The sequence below is a fragment of the Amborella trichopoda genome, chromosome 4 (assembly GCF_054954075.1).
Source record: "Amborella trichopoda isolate Santa Cruz 75 chromosome 4, AtrichopodaSantaCruz75HAP2 v2.0, whole genome shotgun sequence".
In the NCBI taxonomy this organism is placed as follows: Eukaryota; Viridiplantae; Streptophyta; class Magnoliopsida; order Amborellales; family Amborellaceae; genus Amborella; species Amborella trichopoda.
Window position 1 is genome coordinate 38,879,676 of NC_142339.1, and position 19,361 is coordinate 38,899,036.

At 36.3% G+C, this 19,361-nt stretch overlaps 2 protein-coding genes across 9 annotated transcripts in view; one reads left to right on the forward strand and one right to left on the reverse strand.

Annotated features, from left to right (window-relative positions):
• Positions 1-1,646: 1,646 nt before the first annotated feature.
• On the forward strand, positions 1,647-16,258 carry SOG1 (NAC (No Apical Meristem) domain transcriptional regulator superfamily protein). 8 transcript variants are annotated; one of them, XM_020675498.2, is made up of 6 exons: positions 1,647-1,950; positions 6,423-6,564; positions 12,156-12,342; positions 12,491-12,999; positions 15,402-15,872; positions 15,952-16,258. In XM_020675498.2, the coding sequence occupies exons 1-6, from the start codon at positions 1,910-1,912 to the stop codon at positions 16,006-16,008; spliced, it is 1,407 nt and encodes a 468-aa protein (XP_020531157.1). In that variant the 5' UTR covers positions 1,647-1,909; the 3' UTR covers positions 16,009-16,258. The 8 variants fall into 8 exon arrangements, with proteins under 8 accessions (XP_020531157.1, XP_088721314.1, XP_011627944.1 ...); XM_088865188.1 differs by having other exon boundaries at positions 15,402-15,860; XM_011629642.3 differs by having other exon boundaries at positions 1,647-1,754.
• Positions 16,098-19,361, reverse strand: part of REV7 (DNA-binding HORMA family protein) — a 34,083-nt gene continuing 30,819 nt past the window's right edge. Inside the window, exon 5 of the mRNA XM_011629635.3 lies at positions 16,098-16,494. Within this exon, the coding sequence (XP_011627937.1) occupies positions 16,292-16,494 (203 nt within the window). The 3' untranslated portion in view covers positions 16,098-16,291. The remainder of the gene's footprint in view (positions 16,495-19,361) is intronic.

Here is a 19,361-nt window from a genome sequence, read left to right on the forward strand (position 1 = left end):
CCTTTGACACTATTTGAAGACCTGTCTTATTTTGGTTAAGTGGGGTCTATACAAATTGAGAAAATACCACCAAGTCTTTTACCTGCAGGAGTAAGCACCTAGTGCACTCCTGTGGGAGCAAACTACATGGGCTGATCCTCTATTTATCATCCATTCACTTTTGCAGGGAATGAGATGTTTATTGAGGGACTATCGAAAGGTTGTTGTCCAGGGGGATTCTCATAATTTCATATTTTGGTGCAATGGTTATGCAAGGTCACTGCGGACAAATTTTAGATGAAATCAAAGATTTGGAGAGAGGAAATGTTACATATAACTATGTTCACAGGGGAAAGAAACAACAAGCAGATGGACTGGGTAGTGGTGTTGGAAGAAATGACATTGTGTGTTTGGACTTCGGAGGGCGAGTGAGGTTTAAGAGCTGGTGAAAGATACTTGTAGCTCAATGTGATTTATTGTGTGTATAGATTTTAGCAAAGGTTCTCCATGTAAGGAATGAATTTTGTACATGCGATTTGCATAATGTTGCAATTTTAAACACCTACAAATTTCATTATAACATGTATTTTTTTTTAAATTTTTTTTTAGGATGGCTTGAAAATCTATTTTTATCTAATTATAAAATTTTAAGCACCAAAAATAGTTCAAATCAAAGAGATTTCTAACCATATGAAAATGTTGACAATGGACGGTCTTGATAATATGTCCCAAGATGCAATATCTTTGGGGCTTGAAATCTTTTTTTTTTTTTTTTTCATATTCATAGATCTTGACGATCAATTAGGGGGGGTTTTCAACATTAAAACAACCATTTCCAATGGATATTTGTGGTGCATACCTTAATTCTACATTTTAAGGTCGTAATCTTATATAGTTTTTTCCAAAAAATAAAGCCAGTAATTAGCACTGTTGCATTTTTAAAGGGATGTCCCTTCATATGCTCCCATAGAGGCAATACTACATACTTACCCTCGAGCATATGATTTACTTGGAAGAGTTTTTGTTATATATATAAAGAAAGAATTTATCTAAATATCCCTATTATTTTCATGAAAAGAATTAGATTCTGAGGTCTTGAACACTTACTGCTGCCCTCCAAAAATTGGACAGTTGTTCAATCTTAGAATGTTAATTTTTTGAAGGAATTCTTTTTCTTTGAAGTTGGTTATTACAGATTGCATCTCCATATTTTTGTCAAAAAAAAAAGAAAAACCCTAAGTAGAACGGTCATGGGCGCTCTTCCTTAAGTTCTACCCAAGAGAGCAAATACACAATATAATGCATTGGTTGTAGAAATTCTCTTTTTATTTTTTTATTTTTTTAGGCTAAGTAGGACCGTCATGGGATCTTTCATCTTATGGTTGATGGCCATGGTCAACTCAATATGTCAAGAAAAAAGAGTTTGGGTTTAATAAGTTAGTGCTTGACCAATTTGTTTGGGTTTAATTAGTTAGTGCTTTTAATTCGTACTATTGGAAGGGGTCCTCTCTTCCGACTTCAAAAAAAAAAAAAAAAAACAAACAAAAAAAAAAAAGAGGAAAAGAAAAGAAAAAAGAAAAAAAGGGTCAACATGTGAACCCATTGGATTCAAATGCCACGCCCAACGTCATATGTATATATACGGCATAATCACGTGAATGGACCCTGTGCTGTTCTTGAGGGTCCAAGGCGCTACAAAACAAAGCAGCCTACTTCTTGCTCCGCATATGTCTCTGGCTCACTGGATTGGGATTTTATTCACTGGGAATGGCCAGGTACTAATCTAGCGAGAGAGAGAGAGAGAGAGAGAGAGAGAGATCTATTTGCTTGTATTGAGTTACTTAGTTGAAGCCCATGTGAGGCTGATCGTTTGACCACTGTAGTTTTTTGCCCTTTTTTCGTTTACTCGATTTTGATCCTCTTGCGGTTCATGGATAAGCTGGGATTGAAACATTTTCCTGTCTTGAAAGAGTGAGGGTTTCCAGCAGAAATCAAATGGCAGTGATTGGTTGTTCTATACATGTTTCATCTTTATGAATTTCTGTTTGTAGGTTTCACATGTTGAGAATATGCATTGTCCTGAGTGTAATTGTAGGAATAATATTGTGGGTTTTGTGGACACCCCATAAGATGTGCACTTGTTTTAAGCAAGGGGCATTGCATGTTCTAAGGTTTATGTGAGAATGGTGGTTTGAAGAGTGGTATGCTGCTTACTATTTATTTTGACAGTTACATACTTGGTGATAATTAATTAATCACTTTTGTGACTTCTTTTTATCAGTCACACGTGTTTACAGAAGAAACTTGTTCGTTGATTATGATGTCTTGATGAATCTTCTGCTGTTTAGGTTCTCCTCTGTCATCTTTAATTTATACTTCCTTTCTTTTCTATTGTTTCTCATTAGGTGATAATGGATCATAGCTATAAAAGCATTAGGCAAAATGCAACCTTTAAGTTCTTTGGAATCAGTATTATTTACTCTGTAGGTATCTCAAAAGTGCTTTTTCTTTTCCATCATCATGTATGCAGGGTATGAGTATCACTATTCCCAATAGGTAGAAAACATTTTGGGAACATTTCCTTAATGCTTCTCTAGTCTCACCAAAAACATAAATTTATACCCAGTTGAAAAGTTTCTAGTACCTCACTGCCGTTTAATTCAGTTATATCAAGAACAAAACACTTCAACTTTAATAGAGTTGTAGGGAATAAATGGAAAACAAAGTCATTGACTGGAATTGAGAGGGAAAACAAAAAAACAAAAGCATTTTTCATGACCATCAAATCCCCACCGCTTTATGAATACAATGATATGCCTGATCTTTGCTATAGAAACATCCATCTAGTTGGTAGCAAATATTTACCGGTAACAGGTCAATGTGTAATCTCCATCATCATCATCATCATCATCATAATCTTTTCCCATTTAATTGGGGTCGACTATCGAATCTTGGTCTGCCATTCTGCTCTATTTAATACTATACCCTCAGTAAGGCCATAAGTCCCTATATATTTTTGGACTATTTCCAACCACGTCTTTTTGGGCCTATCCCTTGCCCTTTTTAATCATTCTGCTTGAACTAACTCGTACCTCCTAATGGGTGTTGTACTGGTTCGACGCCACATATGACCGACTCACCTAAGTCTACTCTCTCTCATCTTATCGCCTATTGGTGCCACGCCTAAACTTTCTCGAATGGATTCATTTCAGACTCTATCTCTTATTGTCTTGTCACTTATCCATCTCAACATCCTCATCTCTGTTACATTCATTTTATGGGTATATTGTTTTTTGTCCGCCCAACATTCTGCCCCATAAAGCAAAGCTGGTCTCAAAATTGTCTTATAGAACTTACTCTTCAGCTTCATTGGTATGCGCCGATCACATAAAATTCCACTTGTACATCTCCACTTCGCCTATCCAGCTCTAATTCTATGTACGACATCTTCCTCAATCTCTCCTTTTTCTTGGATTATCAACCCAAGATATCGAAAGTGCGGTTGTTTTTCTACTTCCTGGCCGTCAATCTTAACTACTTCCTAGTCTCAACCCAAGGTATCAAAAGTGCGGTCTTTTTTGAAAACTTTGATCAAGTTTTAACCTTGAATCAGTTTTTGGGGCGAGTTTGGTTTCTAGATTTTGCCTTTGCTAGTATTTTTAGGGCCGCTGATTACTGAATCAGAATTTATGGGCAGTCTAACACTTATTTCCTGGTGATCTATTTCTATTAGTGCTGGTTTTTCTTTGATTATTTTGTTATTAAACTCTAGTGGTGCTTAAAAATGGTGATTGGGAATGAAACGTCACCTGTGGGATGCCTTCCAAACTGCTCCCAAGGTATAATTCTACCAATCCACAATGTGTAATTGGTAGAATTATACCTTGGGGGCAGTTTGGAAGGCATCCCAGGGCCTGGTTTAACCATTTAGAAGGCATTATTCATGGACCTGCCATAGGCAAAGCTCTAATGGCCATTCGTTATTTCCTTGGCATATGTGTGTTGGCATAGTTCTTTTTGGTTTATGTTGATGATCTCCTCATAACTTGAGATGATTCAGCTAGAGTTTGGGCATTAAAGGATATTCTCTTTAATACCTTTAAAATGAATTCAGTATTTTCAGGGCTAGAATTTCACCATACAACAGAGGTTATGGGATTCAACAGCAGAATTATACCTAAGATCTTATACAACTTTACCATCTCATAGATTTAAAGACTGGATACTCCATCAGACGTTAATGTGAAGCATTTCACGTAGTGATTTAAAAAGCGGACCGCTAGCGCCTAGGCGGTCCAGAAGGTCTGGGCACATTGCCCAGGCCAAGGCAGCCAAAAAAGGCAGAAATCCCTAGGCGGCCTGTTAGGGCCTACGCCCCGCCCAGAGGCTGAAAAACCACTCGTTGAGGGCATTTTTTGTCAATTTTTTTTAATACTAAAGGGGTAAAATTGTGGGTTTTAGGTTCATTTGAAACCTAAAACCCATTAGAGCCTATTTTAGAGAGAGAAAAAACCCAAAAAACTAATTTTTGGTGATTTCCATATGATCAAAGGGTTTCTCAAAGTTATGAGAATTTGATTAAAACATCACCCATTGATATTAGATTTAATTTTGGATGTTTATAAATCTGTTAGAGGGTTTTTTAGTAGATTTTGAGTCCTTCGAAACATCTTAGAGGTGGAAGTTTGGAGCTGATCCGTTGCATGGTGGTGGCATCGACTCCGATACATATGATGCAAATGCAGCTAATCTTACTTTTTTTGATGATGAATGATGATTGAAGATTCTTTTGAGTCTTTAAGTATTTCTTTCATTTTTGTTTTCCTCCTCTTGGTTGTGTATTTTGGATAGTGGATTTGTAGTTCCACTGGTTTGGTCTTTGATAACTTTGGTAATTTGGTTGGCAAGTTTCAAGTTTTAACTATGCGTGGAATGTAGATTGTAGAGTATGGACTATCAATCAAACTATGGTTAATTCATAATTGGATTTGAACTTGTGGTTATGGTCTTATAGAGTGTGTGCTCCTATGTGTTCTGTAGTATGCTTTTGAATTTTGATGTTCCCCAAATCCTTAATTCTTATGTTTTATACAGTTATACTTATACTGTTAGAGACTAAAGAGACATTTTTCTTTTTACTGGGCCGCCCAAGTTCTGGGCACCCGCCTAGGCGCTAGGCGGCCTGGACCCCCCAGGTCGCCTAGGACCTGCCTAACGCTTTTTAAAACACTGATTCCACAAATGATGGTGATAGAATCTTTGTTCCTTCTATCTATCGACGCTTTGTTTGGAGTAATGTATTGCTCATGATGACTTGACAAGATATTGCCCATGCTGTTCATGTTGTTAGTCAATTTATCTCAGATCACCATTGTTGACACTTAAATACTATGTTGAATCATTTACTATCTATGTGGGACTCAAGATAGATATCTTTTCTATTCTCTTGACTCTCCACATGAGCTAGTAGTCTTCAATGATGCTGACTGTGTTGGATGTCTTGACACTTGTCACTCTCTTACAGGATACTGTTTATTCCTAGGTTCTTCACATATCACATGGAAATTTTGGAAGCAATATACTGTTTGCAAGTTCACATCTGAATCAGATTATAGAGCTATGTCACCAGTAATGTGGTGCTAGATGGCTTCCTAGTGATAAGGCAATCCAACTTACTTACTGCTCCTTCTCCACTCTGATGGAAAGGGTGAACAAACTCTTCCATATATTCATTATGTTGACTAAGTGGCAGATATCTTCATTAAAGCCATGCCTAGCAAGCACCATAGTCTCCTTTGGCACAAAGTGACGCTTGTTAATCACCGACATCAGTTTTAGGAGAGTATAAAGAAAAGTGTCAGATTGGGAAGTGAAAAAATAGAATTTATTGTTGTACTTTATCTTCTTATTTTCATTTAGTAAACGCAAGTATGGCCAATGGATAACTTTGTAATTTTATAGTGCATGAAGGAAATTGTTGTACTTTTACACTTTATAATATATTAACATGAGAAATCATGTGACCAAGAGAGACATGCGACTTCTCCAAATCCTTGGCTGTGCGTATCTTTCCTTGAGCCTCCTTGGGATCTTGATTCCTCACCTGTTTGATGCATCCCAGGGTAGATTGGGTGTTCAGCAGGGTCCTCTAACGATCTTTGTTACTTGAGCCAATTGATTCAAAGGGAGAAAAATGTTATTGTTATTGTTAGAATTACTAATTATTTTATGAACCATGGGTTGTTCGTAGTCTGTCAGGCCTTAGAGCTGTAACGTTTTCAACTATTAATTCCTTGAAGAGTTGATGTTCTACGTGGATCATGTATCTTTATTTGTAATGCTTTAGCTCTTGTAGTTCAGATTGGCTTCAGTTTTATGTTCTTTCTGGATTTCTTTAAGATAATCACTAGGAGCATTTGCATGTTGTGCTCTAAATTTTACAGGGCAGCATGGTTGATTGACAGCAGTAGGATAGCAACAAAGATCAAGAGCGCATCTCAACCTTGTGATCCCCTGAGGATCAAATGGGAAAGTAATCCGACAAGGGCTTGTCCAAACTGTAACCATATTATTGACAACAGTGATGTATAATTCCTTTTCGCCACTTTTTTTTTATCATTTCTGTTATACTCTCTTGGTGTTTATCATTTCTGTTATGCTCCCTTGGACTTTAAATTGTATGAAAGAACTGGTTTTGGTATCTCATCTATAGGTTTCTGTATTTGTGGAAAGTGTAGATAATTGTGATGAATGGTTTTAAAATGCTATATTGATACGCATGGGCGCTAGAGTGAGAACCGTTTGATTAAAGATACATGCCAACCAGATTCTTTTGTGATTCTATTAAAATGCTTCTAATCTCTTCTCTTCTTCTCTTATTTTAAACTTATTAAAATAGTTAGGGATCAAGATAAGAAAAAGACCTAGAGTCTGATTAAAGAGAAAAACAGAAAATTTGTTAGAAGCATGAGACCTAACAATAGATGAAGTGTGACATCACATACAAAATTGTCTTGATTGTATTAAAATTTGTTAAGAAGAGCCCCGATTTTAGGTCATTCCTATGTCTAGGGAAATGTTATTATGAGTATTATTAGTATCTTGGAAAGCCTCTACTATAGGTAGTGATTCTGCTCTCTTAGGAAAGTGGGGGGATGTGGGATGAAAACATGCACCCTTCAAGCCAAAGAAAATGTCAAGGTCTAAAGCGCAATCCTCCTGAAGCATATTTAGTCAAGGAGGGTTGGTTTGAGAGAAAAAAAATGTATGAAGAAATGAAATAGTGTATTACCATTTTATGCTAGTTAGCCTTTCCTTTTTCCTGCTATTTAGAATTTATTTACTTGTTTATGGTTCTTTAGACATTTATGATAATATCCTCCAAATTAGAGTTATAAAGGAGTACCTCCCTAATTTTTCTATTTTATTCATGTATCCCTTTTTTCTCTTTTTTTTATATTCTTAAATTGCCACCACTTCGGATCTTTAAGATCCAAAGTGAAAGTTATTTTATGACTTGACGAGTCAGCTCCTCATATACAAAGTTAAATGTGACTAATGTGATTTTGGATTTTGAAAATCCCAAGTCACATTTGACTTTGGATATGGGGCTTGACTTCGACTCTTCAAGATCCGAAGTCATAAAATGGCTTCATCACTTGACATGGCAATTTGGGAATAAAAATTTGAGAGAAAAAGGGGTACACATAAAAAAAAAAAAAAAGGGGGGGATTTATTTAATAATGCTAATTTTGGGGGATATTAGCATAAGTTGCTCTTTTATTTTGTGATTCTTTACTTTTTCATTTATATTCAGATATGTTATTTCACTGTTACTATGGAATAACATCATTTACAACTGGTAATCTATTTCTTTTTGTGAGAGTTGTTTTGCGTTTTCACTACTCATTCATAGTGTATAAAGTCAAGTCCAAGTTATAACACTTCAAAACTTTTCTCATTACAATACAAAATGCTCCAAATTACATGAATCTTACATCAACATATGACATTTACATACTATTTCCAGCTACCAAACTTGGCTTCAAATACACTTAAAAGAAATTTACAACTCTATTAGGTCCCTTGACAAAGTCCAAACACAATATACTCAAAGAAGATTGTGAATATACAAGACAAGTATTCAAGTGCTACAAATTAAGTTCATATATCTTACATAAGGTCTCACATACCAATTGAATGTTCTCAAAATGTTGAATATGGTGATTCAAAATCACCCAACATAAGGAAATCCCATATTATGTTGGATTGGGATTGATATTGATAAGTTTCTTAAAAGAAATAGAAATCCAAAAAGATTAGGACTATTGGATATATCTCTTGGTTTTTTAGAAATATGTAACATCTATGAGAAGTTTTCTATGTAGTATGGATTCCTAATCTTATATAATATGGTATGAAAGATGAAAGAATATATGTGCCCTATTTAGGTCATTATATGGGAAATGTGGCTTCCTTTAGAGAGAGGGGCAGGAGCCTCTTGTTCATGAGAGGCATGACCTTCCTTCAAACAGAGCTTCCTATAGAGAGAAACACTACGATGTGCCTCCTGTAGAGTGAGACTGGTTTTTTGTAGAGTAGCGGTTCTTATGGAGATTTTGGATCGCTTCCCCTTTTAGTGAGAGAAAATCTTCGTTGCTCTTTTAGCTATGGAATAGAGATCGGTCTTTTCCTTGACAGTGGTTTCGCTATGGAATAGAGATGGTATATCGGCGGGTGGTGTCAATTTGGAGAGCGTTTTTCAAAAGGTTGGTAGACTGGGTTATGTCGAGGGTTAAAGAGGTAACTCTATGTCTCAAAATCTATGATATAATTTTCATTGATATAGTGGATCTTTAGTTTGTCGTGTCTGTGGATGTAGCCCTTTTGGGGTGAACCACATAAATCTTTGTGCCCTTGTGTTGTGTGTGTTTTATGCTTTATTTTTCATATTCTGGCACATACTCTCGCCTATTTTCTTTCTAGGTGGATAAATACATGATCTTGGTGAGATCCAACTTCTGGGATTCCTATTTCCGCATCTAAGAGGGCTATTACATCACAACAAGTAGTATCAAAGTGCATGGTTCAGTACAAGGCAGCGTTTGTGCATTCGGTGGAAGAAAAACACATGACAAAGTATGCAAATGTTTTATTTGAGGAGGAGAAATATGATGGTAAACACAATATTTCCAGCAACAGTGATGAAGGAATTTATTTGGCAAAAGATGAATTCATAAGCTATCTAATGGATGTTGGCATGGTGAGTAGGTGATTTTATATATCAAGGTAGAGATTGTTGGATATGGTGATATCCAAAATCACCCAACATAAGAAAATCCCCATATTGTCTGGGATTAAGATTGATATTGATAAGTTTCTTAAAGAAAATAGAAATTCAAAAAGATTAAGATTATTTGATATATCTCTTGGGTTTTGAGATATATGTAACATCTATGGGAAGTTTTCTATTTAGTATAGATTCCTAACCTTATATCTATGGGATGAAAGAGGAAAGAATATGTGTGCCCTATTTGGGTCACTATATGAGAAAGGTGGCGTTCTCTAAAGAGAAAGAGGCGGGAGCCTCTTGTGCATAAGACATGGCCTTCCTTCAGAGAGAAGAGAGCTTCCAATAGAGCGAAACACTGCGATGTGCCTCCTGCAGAGTGAGATACTCGTTTCTTGTAGAGAAGCGCTTCCTATGGATATTTTGGATGGTTTCCCGTCTTTATGAGAGAAAGTCTTGGTTGCTCTCAAGGTTTTCTTCCTCAATAGTGGTTTAGTTGGGAATAGAGATGGGTCTCTTCCTTGACAGTGGTTTAGCTGTAGAATAGAGATGGGAGATCGGCGGGTGAGACCGATTGGGAGAGTAGTTCTAAAAAAGTTGGTAGATTGGTTGTACCAGGGTTAAAGAGGTAACTCTAAGTCTCAAAATCTATGATGTAACTTTCATTGATATAGTAGATTTCAGTTTGCCGTGCCCGTGGATGTAGCCTTTTTGGGGTGAACTACATAAATTGTTCTTCATAGAGATTTGCAAGAGGAAGTGTATATGACATTACCACCTAGGTTTTATACTCAGGGGGAGAAAGCTGTGTATAGACTGAAACAGTCACCTCGAGCTTGGTTCAAAAAATTCAGTATGGCTGTATGTTAGTTCGGATTTCAGAGAAGTGTTTTAGATTATTTGGTATTTGTTAAAAGAGATTCTTATTCTACCATAGTATTGATAGTGTATGTGCATGATACAGTTCTCACAGGAAATAATGATCCTGAGATTCAAAAAGTATAAAGATTTCTTGGGGCTTTTTTTTTACATTAAGGATCTTGGTCCATTGAAATACATCCTTGGAATAGAGGTGACTGGGTCTAAACAAGGAAATTTTTTGTATCGAAGAAAGTATAATCTTGATCTTTTCAATGACACAGGAATGTTGGAGCCAAACTAGCAGAATCTCCTATTGAGGTTAACCACAAATTATATGATCAATACTTAGAGCCTTTGAATAACCCTGGTGTATATCAAAGATTAGTGGGTAGACTTATTTATTTGACTATTACACGATTGGACATTACATATGCTGTAAGTGTGGGAAGTCAATTGATGCATGCACCATGCTCCCATCACTTGGAGTTTATTATCGCATTTATAGCCATGAACACTCTTGCATATTGGGTTGTAATAGCCATGTATTAGCCATGTAATAGAGCATATTGTCCCAAGATTTGTTTACAGGGAAAGATACATCCATATTTTCTTTATCTTGTGCTTGTATTTATTCTCTTTTCTCTCCCAATCTTAACAACATCAAACAACTGAAATGCAATCTCCTCCTTCACCAAAGCAAACACTTACAAGTGCACATTAGATTTGATCATAGGAAGCCAAATAAGTGAGTTCTATGTGCCTGATTTATCGCCAAGGCCTTAGCTACATACCATGGAAGGACTACTTGAATGACACCAGGATCTAGGCCAATTTTACATCATCTCAATGGGAAGCAATTAAGCATCATATAGACTACACTATGTGTGGCACGTATCAACACAAGAGAGGCTCAATAATATGGGTCCATAATGTGGAAAAACCATGGGAGAAAAGGAGCTCAAATCACACTGAAGTAGGAGCGTGGGAAAACTCTGGCATAGTTTTCGCTTAATGTTTCACTGAATTAAATCACCAGTGTGATTTCATTGACTGATTTGGATTAAAAAGTTGCAGAAAAATCAATCAATTAAATCTCAAGAATTCTTAATCAAAATTTATCCAAAATTAAACTTAAATACCTAGATTTCAATGGATTGTACTCAAAAGATCAATCTCAACTCAAATACTCGTGAATCAAGGAGGCAAGAGACTAATAGACCTTTCTGTAAATGGAAGATTATAGCTACAAGAAGCTTCAAGGATGCATGGCTTTGATGAAGAATTCCCCCAAATTAAATCACCTTGGAGCTGGGTTTCACCTCCAAGCTTGAGATGAAGCTTTAATGGAGCTTCAACCTTACTTTCTCTCTCTTAATTCTCACACTTTTCTTCTATCTTTCTCACTCTGAGGAACACTCTCATGAAATGAAGGAAGAGGGAGAACCAAATCGGGGGCTTACCACTCTATGAAGAGATTATCACACTAAGCACATTGAAATTGATTGTCATTTTGTGCATGAGAAGATAGAGCAACAGACAACTTAGATGTACCACAGTTTTTGTGCTCCTTCTCGTCTTACACGGGTGCGGATGGATATTGATGAGACTCAAATTGCTGATATCTTCACCAAGGGATGCACAAGTGAAAGGCATTACTTTCTAACGATAAATTGTACATGTTCAAAGACAATGTACAATTTGAGTGGCATGTTAAGGATATGTACTTAATTTGAGTATACTCTTAAGTCATTTTATATATTGCAAGGGGGTTTCGCACATCTCTCTCTCGCACTCACCAACCTTTTCTATCTACGTCTGCCTCCATTAATTCCCACTGCATGCAGATCTTGTATTTTTCCCGTTATTGAAATAAATCATTCTCTAATTCCAAAATAAATCATCCTTTAAATTAATGTAGGTGTGATCCCACATATTTGGAAATAATAGGCCTTTCACATGATGGTTGGCTTTTAAAAACCAAGATGATTCATATAGAATGAACATGAGATGCCTATTACTTTTTCAGGTTACCCAGGACTGGCCGGGTTTACCAAGAGGTGTGAAATTTGATCCATCTGATCAAGAGCTGCTAGGGCACTTGGCTGCAAAGGTTGGTGTTGATGGTGCTAAACTACACCCTTTCATTGATGAGTTCATCATGACTCTTTATGAAGAGGATGGAATCTGTTACACTCATCCTCAAAAATTACCAGGTCAAGCATCCATCCTTCTTTACATTCACCTTATCATATGCCAAAGATGGATGCATAGATAAATAGATAGATTGACAGAGAGTCAGTTAAATAGATAAATAAATAAAAAGAAGCTTCTAATTGCTTATTGTGCTTAGTAATAACACAGGTGTTAAGCAAGATGGAAGTGTGTGCCATTTCTTTCACAGAACTGTGAAGGCCTATAACTCTGGGACACGTAAACGCCGAAAGATACTGAATCATCTTAACCCATGTAGTGGGGATGTTCGTTGGCATAAGACAGGCAAGACCAGACAAGTGATAGTGGATGGGGTACATAGGGGGTGTAAAAAGATCATGGTTTTGTATATGAGCACTGGCAAGGGTGGGAAGCCCGAGAAAACGAACTGGGTGATGCACCAATACCATCTTGGGACTGAGGACGATGAGAAGGATGGAGACTTTGTTGTATCTAAAGTGTTGTACCAGCAACAATTGAAACCATGTGAAAAGAATGATCAAGATATGCCTGAGGAAACAGCACCAACCTCAGTTGACCCAGTTGACCCTGTCACCCCTGTGGCCATGGTGCCTGGACCCTTTCGTCCCAGCAAGCAACAGCCAGATATAGATTCACTTCAAGAGCCTAAATCAGTATGTGAGGAATCTTCAGCTCAGGTACCATTTGTTTATTATATAACATTAATAGCTTTGGTTGTTGGAGAATTTTTTGCAACTCATTTTGAGAAACCCCCCACAAAAACTTGTGCTATTAACACACACACGCACGCACACGTGCACACAAGAGCCTTTTATTTATTTTTTGGCTGAATGCGTGCATTAGAGTTTATATGTGGATGTGAAAAAGGACTCTATGTTTGCACAGCACACCCCCACCCCCAAAATAGGAATCAGTATTTCTGGTCACTTTTGTACCCTTCTATATTTGGTTCCTGGGCAGCATGCAACCTAAGGTAGCCTTCCTAAACCCACATTATTAATAATTTACTTGTTTGCAACATAAATAATATAAGTCTAGATTCTTCAATCAGATGGCTCATGTTAAGAGTGTTCCTATCCCTGTCTTACGAGTACAATTAATCATTGACAGATAAATTTAATGGCAACTGCAGATGTGCGTTGCCAGATTATTGCCATTATCTTTCCCAAAAGGTTCTTTGTTGGAAAGTGTAATATCTTCGTCATATGGGATTTGTATACTATGAGACCATTTATTTTTGGTATAAGGAGGTCACAAATGGTACTTGCCACTAGATGTCAAATTGGATGGCTTAGGGAGTGTAATGTTTGTGAATTTTTTTTATTTTAACTTGAGAGTCTAGTCAATGATACACTTACAACCATCCGATTTGAAATCTGATAGACAAAAGTGATTGTGACCTTGTATTGAAAGTAAATGGTCTATACTTTCCCTTATTATATAACTAGGGAAAATCTCCCACGGACCCTTAAAATCCTATTAATTTCATGGTAACCCCTCCTTATTTTCCCATTTATTCCCCCTAGAACAAATCCACTCTCTTTTATTCCTTAATTCTCCTAGCCTATCCCTTTTTACCCTTTTCCTCTCGCATACCCCTTTCTGTCCCTTCTCTCTCTCTCTCCCCATCACCCCAAGCCCTCCTTTGCAAACCACCTCTCTCTCTCTGTCTCTCTCTCTCTTGTCGTGCTCTGTTTCCAGAATTCTCTCTCAACAATCCATGTCTCTCTCTCTCGTAATTCTGTTGCCCAAATCCAAGATGCTACTCTCCCCACAATCCCATCTCTCTCTCTCTCTCACTCTCATTCTTTGTTGTCCGAATCCAAAATGCTCCTCTCGCTACAATCTCATTCTTCTCTCTCTCTTCCCAATCCCAAATTAAAAACATCCTCTCTTCTATCGTTTTACCAGTTTCTTGAAGATTAAGAACTAAGCCTCCTCGCTCTGCTAACGTTTTACCAGTTTCATGAAGTATAAGAATTGGTGCACCTTGTGAGGATCTGAACGATTGATTTCCATCTCTCATTAAACCTCATATTTTGGATAAACATTCAAGGAATGAACCACCAAAGATTGCTCCTTGATCTTGATTAGAATTTCTCCCTTGCCCCACATGTTTTAGTAATCTTGAAGAAGCCTTAAAAAAGTCTCTTATGAAAGATTCTGTCTACTTCCCTGTAAGCAATTTTTAAATATCAACAAAATAATCCCAAACAGACTGAAACTCTACCAATGAATAGAGGAGATGCTTGACTGAAACTTTACCACTAAATACTAGACCAATACCATCTTCTGGCTGTCTAAGAATTCCTCATTGCACGAACATGCTTGGTTAGTTGAGTCACTTCTGTACCCAAAGTAAATTTGTTATATATCTTACTGAATTTTCTAACATTTCAATGCCAATGAAGCAAGAACTTCTCATGGGCTTATGTCAAGGTTAAACAAACGGAACTTTTGGATGAACTATAAAGAGTACTAGGCAAACAGAAGACAGTTGGGTTTACAGAGGGGAGAGGAGAGTTTTGGATTTGGGCAAGAGAGAGAAGAAAATGGGAATGGTGAGAGAGATTTGCAGAGGAAAGGGACAAGGGTTTCAATTTGGGTGGGAGAGAGAGAGAGAGAGATGGGGTTTGCAGAGGAGGGAGACGAGGGTTTTGGGTGAGGGAAGAGTAACAGAGAAGCGGAGTAGGTCTGGAGAAACAAAGAATAAGATAAAGAAAGGAGTAGTATGAATAGGGAATCTGTTTGGGGGCAATATTCAAGAAAAGGAATGAAATGAGAAGAGGACATGAGCTGGGGGTGGAATGATACAGTTTTTAAATTTTCAATGCTGCTTGAGAGAAAAAACTAGGGAGGGGCTACAATGAAATCAATGGAATTTTAAGGGGTCCAAAAGATATTTTCCTTTATAAATATTTGACTTTTGCTTGTTGATCATTTCCAAAACAATTATACTTGAAACCTTCAAAAAGGCTTAAAACTTTCTATCAGCTTACTCTTCTTTCTTTTTAATCCAAATACTCCTGTGTTCTTGATTTTGGGTGAATTGCTTAGGTTTAGATGATTCTGCATGTAGGTGATAGATCCAGACACAACTGGAGAAAATTGTGCAAGCTCACAGCCTCACTGGGATGAAAATGTTGAGGATCAAGAGATAAACTCTGTTGGAGACTCAAAATGGTGGGAAGGGGAATCACAGTTCTTATTGGACTCTCAACAACTTTTGGATGGCTTATATCTATGTGATGAGATCCTTCAAGGCCAATCACTACGTGAGGATGACAGGTCCAAAAAGGTGGTTCCTTGCCTATCAGAATACACTAATATTGGTGCTGCCCATCTTAAGAAGGATCTTGAAAGTTGTCAAAATTTGAGTCAATCGGAACTTCCAAAGATTGAATTTGATCAACCAGGATTGCGATTGAACCAGCTTGATACACCCCTTGACTTTCACCTGAGCCAGCTTGACACACCACCGTCTGATCTTCGACTAAGCCAGCTTGATACGCCCCCGGATTTTCGATTAAGCCAACTTGTGAGCCTCCCTGTGTGTGTATGGATCTCTTCTTTTTGATCAGTGCGGTGATTTGACTTGATGATTGTGTGATGTTTCTCTTTCCTTGCAGGATTTACCGTCGGGTTCACAGGACAGTTTCCTAGGTTGGGCGAGCAAAGGAACATAATGCGCATGTTGCTTATGGCAGCGTTTTTGTAGTTTATTGGCTTGTAACTTATGTGCAAGTTTATCAATGGGCTGTAATTCACACTGTAATTTTGCCAAGGACTAAGTAATCAATCATGAATATTAGCAGGAATGTAATACTCAATGCTATTTCTTGGACCCCTTGCTTTCTCACCAAGGGAAGTTCATGCAAACTATGCATTTCACCATGCAAAGACATCTTGAAATGAGCAATTGAATTACATTCTAAATTTTTGAAGTGTAATTATTTACAGTCCAGTGATTCATGGATCAGAAGGTTGCTGTGATGGGTGGGGGTGTTCAACATATAACTGTACAGAGAGAGGTTCACTGCTCATCGACTTGATTGGAGTAATAAACGGTGGATGCTGCCATTGCTTTGTATCTGTAGGAATCCAAAGTTCTGCTTCCTTGCTATTTTCTTTTGGCAGGCTGCGAAAGTATGCCGTAATCTCCCATCTGCAATCTTTTGAACAAAACCAAAATGTGTTAACAATCTCAAGAAATCACGAGTGTTGATAAATTGATTTCAACTCCACCTTTTAAGTAAATAAATAAATTGACTTTAAGCACATCTAACCATATATCTAATAAGCACCAAAATAGACAATTAAAAACCCCTTTTGAAGGGCTTCTATTAATTTGTTTCATTAGGGCATTTGCAAGAACCAAATTTCATAAAAAGTCAGCCATCTAAATTGGAGAATTAGCTAAATCGGCCGGTTTCAAAAAAAATTAAAAAAGCTACTAAAATTTCTTAAAAATCTAACTTTTTAAAATTAAAAAAAAAAGGTATTACATTGTAGTTTTTCATTATTTTAGTAAAAATAATAAATATGGAGAGGCGGTTTGAATGTTTGTTGTCTATTAATATCATTTTAAAGTAAAAAATGATTTTAAAATACAATCAATTGCTATAAAAATGAATATCCCTAACTCATTATTTATTTTTATAATCTTCATTGCTACATGTAAAAAATGGCAAGCTTTGTCTACTCATTTCATATTTTTTCCCTTTTCATGAAAATTAACTTAATGGTTCATTTTCATTCATATATATATATATATATATATATATATATATATATATATAGGTAATGATCTAATGCAACGATTGTATCATAATATAATGCAACCACACTTCTAAAAAATCATATTTGTGGTATTTGTATAACTCAAAATTTTGCACACTCCCTTCGTCTCAATAATCAATCGTAAAAAATAAAAGAGCTCAATTTGAACCCTAGATATGATCAAAATGAATCCCCTCCAACAACGAATCTAGATCATTCATTTGGTGAATTTGAAGATCTTAGTCTTCACAAACTCGAGTTCAATTTTTTTTTAACATTGTTAAGCTAACGATAATAAAGCCATATAAAAAACATAGAAAAAAAAAAAAATCCTTCTAAGCCTAAATCTAAGCATCTTATCAAAATGGACGGCTTATGTTAATTGGGCTAAAAAAACCTTTCTAGGTTGTGTTTTCAAATTTTTCTTTTTTGTTCGTTAAAATGAAAATAGTGCATATTTTAAAATTTGGGTAAAGCACATGGGCTTAACATGGGTTTCGAAGACTGTTGCATTATATTATTATACAAACGTTGCATGAAATCACTGCTATATATATATATATATATATATGAAAAATACTATGCAACGCTTATAAGCGAAAATGAACAGTGATTTCGCCTGCCCCTACCACCGTCCAAAGTTCATCCCGTGATTATGATTATCCGGTAGTGTTTCATTTTTCATTTTTTTTTTTACAAATCGGAATGACCTAAAATTTGGAACGTGTATTTATAAAAAATAGGAGAATCTTCGAAAAATATAAAAAAAAACATTTTACATGAAAACATTGACTAAAATACCCCTGAAAGGTTTCAAGGGTATTTTGGGCAATAGTTTTTTTACGGATAATTTTTTTTTATATTTTTAATAGATGCACCTAAGTAAAATGTATATGGCCTCCAAATTTCAAGTCTTTCGATTTATAAAAAAAAATAAAAAATAAAACACTACCGGACAATCGTGATTGCACGATGAAACTTGAATGGTGATGAAAGTAGACGAAATCACTATTCATTTTCGCCTATAAACGTTAGGAAGACTTTTACTATATATATATATATATATATATATATATATATATATATATATATATATATATATATATATATATATATATATATATATATATATATATATATATATATATATATATATATATATATTTAATTTTTAATATATTATTTGTGACTCTAGAGTTGTCATATTTGAATTAGTGCCTAAAGTTGGTGCACAATCATGTGCCCAATTGAGGTGAGGGGCGGGGGAGAGAGAGGGAGAGAATGCAATCCATGAGAGAGAAAAACCCAGTCCAATATTTCGAAAAGAGAGAGGACGCGAGAGTGAAAAAAGAACCCAATCCAAGTGAGTGTGAGCAAAAAAAGAAAAACGCAATCCAAGTGCGCCAATGTGTGTGTGAGAGTGAAAAGAAAATCCAATCTAGTGTGTCCATGCGTATGAGTGTCCGATCCAATCCGAAAAAAAAGAAAGAATGAAAAAGATTAACCCAATCCAAAAAAAAGGTGTCCATGCGTATGAGTGAGTGAAAAAGATTAACCCAATCAAAGATAGAGAGATGTGAACAAGAAAAAACAATCCAATATCTTTTTTTTGTTATGTTTGTTTTTTTTTTTTATTTACATCAATAAAGTTACCCCATGGAATGACCCAGAAGTCCATTTCTCTCTCTTTATTTTCTAACGTCAACCTGCTTGACTGAGAGAGAACCAAGAAGTGAGAAAAAGGGCCTGGATTCAAAAATAAAGGAGAAAACCTAGGAGAAAAAAAGTGAAGGAAATAAAGGCCTTGTTCAATGTCCCATTCCGGATTCAAATGCGAAGGTTCCCTCAAGATTTCCACCGCTCCCTCCCAAACTGCCGCTGTTTGTAAAAATTGCTTGAGCCAACTAGGGCAAAGCCGGATTCATCGAAGGCTACCCATCTAGAAAGAAGGGCCACTGAAAAATGCCTCTCTCTCTCTCTTCTTTTTTATTCTCCTCTTTCCCTAGATGAACTCATAGGTATATGAAAGAGGTGAGGGATTTTGGGTTGTTAAATTTTTAACCTCTAAAGAGTTGCTCTCTTATGGGATGCGTGACCTTACATTTCATGTAGTGTTCTATTGACTCTTACTAGTCGTCCTTCACTGTAGGACTATGATTCTGGATAATTGAAGCTGAGATGTGAACTTGCAATTTCTACCATCAATTTTTTAAAAAATATAACGACAAATTCCATTGATAAAACTTGAATTACGGAATAA